The following is a 9,805-nucleotide window of genomic DNA, read 5'->3' as shown; positions in this document are numbered from 1 at the left end:
AGAGGGAGAGGGAGGGAGAAAGAGGATGTTTCTCAATAGCTAATTGTAATTTATTTTTTTGTTATCCAGGCTTGAATTGTGGGGCTTTTCCTAGCATATTGTGACCCTTTTCTTAGTATTTTGTATGTTTTTTGTCATGTGTGTCTTGATTTTTTTCACACATTATAGGCTTAGTCTGTTCTAAGGTCTTACTAAAGTCTCCTACTGGGCTTAACTTAAAAACACAACAATATGTGTATAAGTTGTTTTGAGCAGCTGGAATTCTAATAGGATGATCTATGATATGTAGCCTTAATGAAATGAAAATGTGTCAGTATTTTATATAGAAACATTTGCTGTTCTTGTTTCCTGCAGACGAAGGATTGGTGGACGTATGAGTTCTGCCACGGTCAGCATATCAGACAGTACCACCTTGAAGGTAAAAGTGCACCTCTGTGTTTTAACCACTGTTATCCTTGACAATGACTTTAACAGATGAGCTGTCTTTGACACATGATGTTCTTCTCTCCTCAGACACAGAAATCAAAGGGGACATTCTCTTCTTAGGTTATTATGAATCTGAATTTGATTGGAGCAATGAAACGGCAAAGGTAAAGTTTCCTCAGTATTGTGGTATTAGTTATTTGTTTTTATAATTTGGTCTGTTCTTTAAAGGAAGCTGAAAATGGGAATTACACAATTGTAGTTGTATGTGGCAGTGGGCACTGACAGAATGCTTCAGGTGTTCATGTCACATTTTTACATTGTTTGATGGATAAATCCCTGTGTAATTTTGTATGTAGAGCAGAAATAATGTGAATTTTATCTGTTTTCCAAACAAACATAATACATTTTTGTCATTGCTAGTAGCCCATATAATTTGCTGAGCTCTACTTATTTAATTTGTTACAGCAAACACAAACCAGTTTCTAGTATTTGAGAAAATTAGTTGCTGTACAAATGGGAACATTTTAAATGACTTTTTATAAAATACACAATGTACTAAATTTAATATATTGTTTAACTTCATAAAATGGAAAAGACTGTGTTTGGTGATAATATAATATGAATATATATATAGTAATATGAATCATTAAAGGTTTAACATTTAACATTTAGATGATGTTCTGAGCCTCTTTGTGGAAAAATATTACAAATCCATTTGGTTTAAAAACATTTTTCCCCCTTCATTTCCCAGGCCTCCAAGCAGCACAGACTGAAGCGCTATCACAGTCAGACCTATGTAAATGGCTCAAAGTGTGACCTAAATGGAAGTCCTAGAGAGACTGAAGTCCGGGTGAGACATTTGAATGTGGATGTTTTTGTATTACACACTTCCACGCTACCTGTGTTTGGTCTATTTTTTCTTTAACTTTTGTTTTCTGTTTTGCTATTCCAAACAAATGTTAAGTCAGTAGAAGTTTGCATGTTGTACAAATTATCCTTATACACACACCTAAATCATTCTACTCTTAACAATTCCAGTTTGTGTGTGAAGAAGGCTCAGGGGACTACATCGCCCGAGTGGATGAGCCTCAGTCGTGCCGCTATGTGCTGACAGTTCACACCAGTCGCACCTGCCAGCATCCATTCCTGCGGCCACCATCCACCGCCAAGCCGCAGGGTATCGTGTGCCAGCCAGCGCTAAGTGCCCAACAGTACATGGATTATGTCAAGGCTCAAGTCTGTGAGTTAATAAAAATGAAGGTCACTGTGACGCAGCGTGTGGAAAGAATCTAGCTTCATTAGTTTAATGTTATTTCCTGTTGAAGCAGGATACTGAGACAGGACATAATGTGTGAAAGGAGTATATACAAATGTGCGATTTTTGTGACATTTACTGAATGATTTATTGAATGGGTGCTGTGTGAAATCTTCCATTGTCTGATTTTTAAACAAGAAATGTGTGACATGATCTTTTTTTTGTTCTGTCTTTCCCTCCTTCTGTCTGTCCTCAGCGGACACAAAGCGTAAAGTAGAGCAGATCTCAGAGGAGCTGAGGAGTCTTGATGAGATGTTGGCTGGTAATGAAGGGGCAGATGGAGCAGTGGAAGTGACAGCAGACGAGACATCACCTGCATCCAGTGATGACCCAAACCAGTCAGACAGAAAAGGTGCAGATGTCCTTCAAAGTATTGTAGTAAATTGTCACTAAATAAAAATATCCACTGGGTGTTTTCCATCATGTCATATGTAAACTTGTGTGACATGAGTGTGTGCTTTTATTTTGAAACAGATACTGCTGATGTTTCTGAGGATGCCGAGTCAGATGAGGGAGAAGATTCTGACTTCTGGGAGGGAGTTACAAAGCCAGGGAGTTCAAAAACAACTGCTTCTCAACAGGAGAATAAGGTATAGAAATACGTCTTGGAATCAGTTTTAATCACCAGCTACTGTAATAATGTTAAAAGATGTATTATTTTTTGCGTAGAGGCTTTCCAATAACTTGTAATATATTTTTTAAATGCCAGATCCCAACCACTAGATGGGGAAGGTTTCCCTCTTTACTTCACAACTCTAATCTGATTTCTTTTTCCTAGGCACGGGCAGCAGATGACAGCCACAACTCACTTACCGACAATGAAGTCATAGATGATGGAGATGAAGGTAATTTATTGCTCTTGAGGAAGACCAATGCCATTTATGATCATTATGGTCACTGTTGTACGGAACAGCTGATTTAATGTCCCGCTGCTTCAGAGAGCCTCAAACAAGATTAATAGAAACCTTAAAAACTTAAAAGAGTCTTTTGTTTACCTGCAGTCATGTTATTGGATTTGTTTGATTGATATGTCCAAATGGAGTACTTTTGTCATACATTTGTGTCTCTTGTTGTTCAGTGTTAAACTTGGAGAAATGTCTCTCTTCAAATGAATGTCTTTCAGTTGAAAAATTCAACTTTAAAATCATTACTGACCCAGCAGACCTGATGAAATTTGTCCAGCATCTCAAAGAGAGTAACAGGAAGGTCAGTCCAAGATTACTGTGATAGTTTTTTGTACACATCTTGGCGTATGTTTCTTTTTCATCGAGGCGTATGGGTATTCCAGTTCAGTACAGAATTTTTTTCTGTTTTTAGAAAGCCCAAAATCAAGCCAAGAGTCGAGCAGAGAAACCAACAAGCGACAGGGTAACAGAGAAGCTTGGCGAGGAAGAGAAAGATGAAGATGAACACCTGCTACAGGAGTTTGAGGATGAGATGTCCGACATCTCAGTGCCCTCGGATAAGATTGAAGAGATAAAGGAAGAAATGCAGAAGGAGTTTGACAACATCATAAATGAGGTTCCAGACTAGAGACAATAAGACTGATGAATATATATTAAAATGTTACTGGGGCAGATCTGACACAATGAAATACTCGAAGGTTATGTGACGTGAGGCTTTGACGTGACTGACATTTCTCTGTGTCACAGGCCCAACAAGAACTGGAGACAGAAGGTCTGAAAGGGGAGTTTGATCGCACACAGGCCACACAGACACTGGAGACGACACTGGACAAGCTGCTTGATCATTTGGAAGAGAAAGACGTTCAGGACCCAGAGCAGCAAACAGCGGGAGTTCAAAGAGCTAGCGACCCAACCAGGGGCAGCCCCAGCCTGGCTCCAGAGCAGCCAGGTAACCAGGCAACCTGCCCCCCTCTGTGGCCACACTCTGTGTCTGCCTCCATCATCCCCATGTTTCATCTGTATGTCGATGTTTGCTGTGACGTCTTTCATCCCAGAATAGACGCACACATGGAGTTAGACTAATGCAAAAATCAGAGCGTATGTTATCAGATTGATATTTTGAGTTCTTTTGGTTAGTTAGTGCCCTTTCCTCTGCTGCCATTAATGTATCTGTAGGTGAAATTTGAAATAACTGAAATGTAATGCTTATCAGACAGTGTTTTGGCTCTTACCTCCTCCATCCTGTGGCCCTGCTGATTGGTTTTGAGGTGAACTGTGTTGTTTGTCCCTCTTTTGTCTCGTCACCCCAGACCAAGCGGCTGACGACCATGTTAAGATCAAAATTACTAAGTATAAGACGGGCAGCAGCCCTGATGGGGAGGTCAAAGTTCAGGAGATGGGCGAAGGAGACCCCCAGTGGCAGCACATAAAGGACGTGGTTAAAGAACAGCTAGAGAAAGCAGGACTGAAGGCAGAAGGTATGAGGGGGGGGGAGTGCCTGAAACACTCACGGCCTTTTCTCTCTTCCATCTTCAGTATTTAGTAGTTCTGTGCTTCTCTTCTCATCTTTGTCAAACAACATCAACTGTCAGATTTTTCCCCCCAAGGATTAGCTGTTCAAAAGATGCTTCATATCATTAAATAGTTTGAAGGGTTTCCTACACTTTTTCATACTGTTGAAGGCTATGAGCAATTAAACACATATGCTTCAACTGAAGAACAAACTGCTTAGCCAAAAGTTGTAGCTGGATATTAGACCAGGGACCCTTTAAGTAATTTAAAGATTTAAAGATCATGGTAGCCAAACAAATCTGACAGCAGTAAGCTGAAGCTTATCTTACAAACAAAGGGAAACAAAAGGTGTATAGTCCGTGTGTTCTTTCTTTTCCACCCACTGTTGTGTTTGTACCATTCTTCATTATGATTTGTTGTTTAACATGTGGTGCAGTTTTCTTAGTCTGACCTTGGCACGTGTTCAATGGGAAGGCCCTCCTTTTTTCCTTGTTTGTCTTTTCAGGTAAAATTGAGGTGAAGATCTTGACGCGGAAAAATGCGGAGGAAGCAGGTGATCAGTGGCTGACTGAAGAAGATACAAAGTCCTTTAGGGAGCTCCTCATAAATCTCCTGGTAATTCGAGAATAGATAGTGACTTTTTATTGAGTCCCTTTGGATCTTACTGGGTGTGTGTTGTGCATGTACCGTGCTTGCCAGCTGCTTTCTGTCAACAGATGAGAGAGTGATATTAGTCTTCTTATCTGAGAACAAATAGGAGAATGTAATTGTATCTAATTATCTACCAGCTATAATGACCGCAAGACAAAATGTGTCAGGATCTTTGTGGCTTACCACCTCACTAATACCCACTTACTGTTGGAAACCACAAGTACACCTTTCTGTTTCCTGTCGGCCTTTTCTACACTGTCTGGAGTCTAACATGTGTGCGAGTGTTTGCATTCAGCAAATCAACATGAGGGCCGCCACACTTTTGTCTGTGGAAAACAACGTTGGTTCGGTTCTTTTTGTAATTGTTAGCAACTCAAATCCACAGATCAGAAAGGTTGTGGTTGTTTTTTAATCCTTTGTCTTAATCTTACAGACTGGAGGCACAGAAGAGGTTTACAAAGAGCAAAAGAGACAGCAGGAGTTGGAGAACAACTATAGGTTTGTGTGGGGAGAGTCCCAGGAGGAGTCCCAGTCATCCAGCACCTCTGACTCAGATGACGTGGATATATGAGATCATTCAGTACATTCAGTGCACCTTTTGTGACAATGAACTCCTGTGGAGACCAGCAGGGAGGGGGACTCTGAAGTGCAGCCGCAAATTTGAAAAAGAGCCCAAATGATTCAATTACTGCTATTAAACCTGGCAGATAATATCAACTCACCTGTTTGCACATTCATAAAATGTGTCTGTGTGTCTTGAATAGGCAATATGTGTCTTTAGTAAGCATCAGTTATATGTTGCACGATGAACCCGCAACATCTCAGCTGTTCTTGTGCAGTTGAATGAAGTTATGCATTTTCCCCTTTTTGATGGGATTCAGTTTTGATAGATGGCTAGAAAAGCTGAGTGATGTACAATATGTACCTTTTTAGAAATATTTCAGTGGGTTTCACTGAATATTTGCATCTAGTTCTGAAGTTGTCAGCAGCACACTGTGTCCACAGTTAAATTATTATTTACCTGTACATTTGTCTTATACAAAGAAGTCCTTTCCTTTAAGTGACACAGCTGGGGGGAATCGTGCATGCCTCAACAAACTGGATGAGTGTTTGTGCAGGTTGTTCAATTTACTGTTTACTGAAAATTATTATTGCGTCTGGATATGAAAAACAGGACAAATACTTGCATACAACTTTGAAGCATTCTAACACAATGTGTTTGATGATTCGATTTGTCAGTAAACACAACTTTAGATTACAGTTTGTATACATGCTGTGGCACTTTATATTTTTAGAAAAAGGTTTTGTAAACTCTTTTCTTTTGTTTAACATTGTTCCACAAAAAAAATGTGGGGTTCTCTTTGGTTGTCATGTGTTAAAGGGATTCAAAAGAAAAACACTTAAAAGAATGTAGGATGATAAATCTCTTAAGTCTGTACTTTTGTTTCTGACAAGAACTTCCATATGTTTACTTTAATTTAGCAATGGCAAACAAAGAAATCTACAATGTCAATCAGATTCTGCGTACCAAAATAATGAATCCACACAAAACTTTTCTAAGGATCCTTCAGATGTGTTCTCAAAAGGGCTGAATTTGTATAGTTTGTGAATATTTGTGTTAACTTGGAGCTTAACATGTACATAATTACTGCGTAAATATGTTTTCGAATTGATTTGTTGTAATTAGCACAAATTAAGTGGGCTTAAGTTAATTGAGTAAATGTGTTAAGATTTGTGACTGTGCAATCTTGTATATGAAACTTAATTTCACTGTGGGACTAAGTCATATACAAACATTTTCAGACACACAATTGGGGCATTTTGTTTTCCAACGAAGCCATTGTCCAAAGGCCCAAGATCAAACAGGCGTTAGCATAGAAAAAGCTTCTGTTTCTTTACTTAGTGAACTGATTTTGCCCTTTTCTTATCTGGGGCCTGTATTACTCACTAATGTACAAGGTGACATTAGTGAGTTAGCAAGCTATCTTTGAACTTGAATCAGGTTTTCCATAGTCAAAGCTGCCTCATTTTAATAGCGTCTCTTAAACACATTCAGAGCTTGATGGGAAAATCCAGACCAACGGTAGGCTTGGTGAAGCCAGGTAACCCGATGAGAGCCAGGCTACGTTGGAGTTTGTGATACAGGCCTCTGCTCTGTCGTGTCACTTGAAGGGAAAAACTACTGTTTTAAAACCTTTAACCTGTCCCTAACAATCACAGGTGTGCCATTACACTCATGTTTCCCTGCAGTAATCGTTTTGATTCTCACACTTAAGCTGCACACATGATTCATAAACCATGACAACTGACAGTAGAAGGATAAAAGACAAGATTTGTTCATTATTAATCTTGAATGGGGCTATATTACTTAGGAACACCGTATTGGCTTCATAGCCTGACAAAGGTCCATCTGCGCTGCCTTGTAAATATAAGTCTTTGAGCACTGTTCTTTTTAAATAAAAAAAATACCATAGGAGTCTTCTGGGAATCATCCAGTGATTTATTTTTATATATTCTAATGTTAAACACTGATTATACATTTGTGTTGTCTCCTGCTTTAGATAAACATACTGCAAATATATCTAAAGTAAAGTTTGTGACACAAACAATCAGGCAGCAGGATACGGTTGATTTTTTAAAAATTAGTTTAATATTAGCAAGCTTTAATGACGCTGAAGTTGGCAGTTAAGGGAAAATTCAAGGGAGATTTAACTTACAGTGTTTCAAATATGTGAAAACTTTATTCTACTTGTCAAAATGCAGAAAATGGCGATTTTACTCCCCCCCCCCCCCACACACACACACACCAGACCAGGTCCAGATCAAAAGACACTATAAACTTGTCAAACTGCACTAGATGGTGAGCATCACCTGAGATGCCAGAGACTCTTTAAGACACATTTTCAGATCTGTGAAACTTTTATTCTATTTGTGAAAATGCCCGAAAAAACAAAAACAAAGGGGTGATTTCTCTGTTTTTTTCCACACTCGGCCCACACTGGACCAGGTCCTGATTAAAAAGCAGCATACCTAGACTTGTCAAAATAAAAGAGCTTTAACAGTAAAACTTGGAGAAACGTTGGAGAAACTTGAACAAAACACTGACAGAAGCAGTGAGACAGATTAAACATGGCACAGCTTTAAGGCTTTAGTTAAAGCTTTTACACCGCACTGTAAATTAAATCTGCCAATTCAGAAGACATATTATTATCGGATTATAATTAGACATAATAATCACATATAAATACATAATAATAAATATAGTTTGTACTATAGCTTTAAAATGAAAGCGGGGTGGAAGTTATCGATCGGTAACTTCTGATCGATAATCATACTCACATATTGTATTTTAAGAGTTGTTACTAAAAATGTGTGGTTATTGGTCACATTTTGGGTAACAATGTGTCCCTATCTTAATAATAATAAATATATTCATATATTTGCTAACCGACTCTCATAATCTGCAACATCTGTATATTTGTTTATAGGACACGTGTCTGTCCAGCAACCGCTGTGCTTTTATTTTGAAATCCCTGACCGGAAGTACCCGTTTTTTTCCTGGACGGAAAGCAGCAGTCAGATAAGTTAAGTTAACGTTATAGTAGTTTGTGCAGCGTTGTGGAACAGTTTTATATGTGTGTTTCGGTCTGTTTGTTATTTTCATCAAACCGCTCAGTCAACTCGGCTCTAACGTTAGCTCACTGTAACGTTTCCGTTATTTAACGTTGTAACGTGACGTTGGACAGGAAGGCTCGTTAACTTACCGTTAGCACTGAAGTTAACGTCAAATAACGGAACAGCCAGTTAGCTGACGCCAGTTGTCCCAGCGCCGAGGCCCGGATCCAGCGACTGAAGACGGTCTTTATAATTAGTTAATGTTAATGTTAGTCTCTCCTGGAGGTCTTTGAGTTGGCGCGTTGCTGTGCGCCCCTCGATACTGTGTCAGGATCACTGTTAGCAACATTTGAGTGCGGCTAGCTGAGCTCAGTTGTTGCTCAGAGAGAGAGAAAACGAGACGTCGTGTTCAAAACTGGCAACGCTTTCGCTTTTAAAGTTGATTTTTCCGTTGTGATGAAGTAGCTGCGGGGCGGTGCAGCTGCTATGGTGTCTGCGATACTGCTGGTGAGTAAACCACACCTTTAAACGGGGAGTAGCCCTCACTCTTATCACGGTGCCGTGGCGGTGAGTGTGACTGAAGTTTACAGCTCGCCTCTGAGGCCGCTTGTACTGAGATCCGGATCCATGCTGTCTCTCTCCGTCTCTTCTTCAGCACCTGCCAAGTTGAACGACTGACAGTGAGACCCCCTGGTCCAACATGAAGGCCCTCGGATCCAGATTCTCCTTCTATGCCGGTTTCGTGGTGGGGACCTTCACACTGTACGTGTTTCTGCGGCAGGTTTGGTTTGAGAGGACTTTGTCAGCACAGCAGGCCACCAGCCTGGACAAACTTCATGACTACCAGCAGCAGCTTGAGGAAGAAGTGTGGAAGAAGGAGAGGTCTGCTCTCTTCAACCTGAAGCACCCTCATCTCACAGGTGCACCATATGGAAGCTGTTTGTTTTTTTAAGATCATGCTGTGAATTATTCTTCAGTTCTTCAGCTGTTTTACATAGAAAGGCCACTGTGTTTTCCACCAAACCTTTTGTGATTAGATCAAGTTTCAACTTCCTTGTGTGAGTAACCCTTGCCTTTATAGCGTCGTAGTGCATCTGTCCCTGTCAGACATTGGGTTTGGCTTTATGATCTGTAGTGTAGATACTGATACAAAACTCAGTATTTGGATTAATTGTGTCTCACATTAGGGTTACACCTAATAGATTATTTATAGACCGACTGTTTCCCTTCTCATACTATTAAATATATATATATATTATATTTATAATATATATAATATATTGAAGTGTTTCACTAGTGTTTATTCACAAACTACTTTAATCTGCTCACCTTGCTTTCTATCTCCTCTTACACACACACACACACATTCACACACATTCAC

At 39.7% G+C, this 9,805-nt stretch overlaps 2 protein-coding genes across 2 annotated transcripts in view; both read left to right on the top strand.

The window, feature by feature from the left end:
• os9 (OS9 endoplasmic reticulum lectin) overlaps positions 1-6,552 on the top strand; it is a 10,000-nt gene extending 3,448 nt beyond the window's left edge. Inside the window, exons 3-15 of the mRNA XM_035661363.1 lie at positions 355-418; positions 514-590; positions 1,178-1,276; positions 1,465-1,666; positions 1,938-2,093; positions 2,216-2,331; positions 2,520-2,586; positions 2,865-2,947; positions 3,059-3,262; positions 3,394-3,595; positions 3,957-4,124; positions 4,664-4,773; positions 5,243-6,552. Coding sequence (XP_035517256.1) covers positions 355-418; positions 514-590; positions 1,178-1,276; positions 1,465-1,666; positions 1,938-2,093; positions 2,216-2,331; positions 2,520-2,586; positions 2,865-2,947; positions 3,059-3,262; positions 3,394-3,595; positions 3,957-4,124; positions 4,664-4,773; positions 5,243-5,380 — 1,686 coding nt within the window. The 3' untranslated portion in view covers positions 5,381-6,552. The remainder of the gene's footprint in view (positions 1-354; positions 419-513; positions 591-1,177; positions 1,277-1,464; positions 1,667-1,937; positions 2,094-2,215; positions 2,332-2,519; positions 2,587-2,864; positions 2,948-3,058; positions 3,263-3,393; positions 3,596-3,956; positions 4,125-4,663; positions 4,774-5,242) is intronic.
• A 1,791-nt stretch (positions 6,553-8,343) lies between these two features.
• c1galt1b (core 1 synthase, glycoprotein-N-acetylgalactosamine 3-beta-galactosyltransferase, 1b) overlaps positions 8,344-9,805 on the top strand; it is a 6,791-nt gene continuing 5,329 nt past the window's right edge. The window contains exons 1-2 of the mRNA XM_035662100.1: positions 8,344-8,931; positions 9,080-9,344. Of these exons, the coding sequence (XP_035517993.1) occupies positions 9,125-9,344 (220 nt within the window). The 5' untranslated portion in view covers positions 8,344-8,931; positions 9,080-9,124. The remainder of the gene's footprint in view (positions 8,932-9,079; positions 9,345-9,805) is intronic.

The sequence above is a fragment of the Morone saxatilis genome, unplaced genomic scaffold (assembly GCF_004916995.1).
Source record: "Morone saxatilis isolate NCDOM2014 unplaced genomic scaffold, NCSU_SB_2.0 Contig18, whole genome shotgun sequence".
In the NCBI taxonomy this organism is placed as follows: domain Eukaryota; kingdom Metazoa; phylum Chordata; class Actinopteri; family Moronidae; genus Morone; species Morone saxatilis.
Note: the sequence above shows the minus strand (reverse complement) of the source record. Positions and strands in the feature narration are given on the sequence as shown.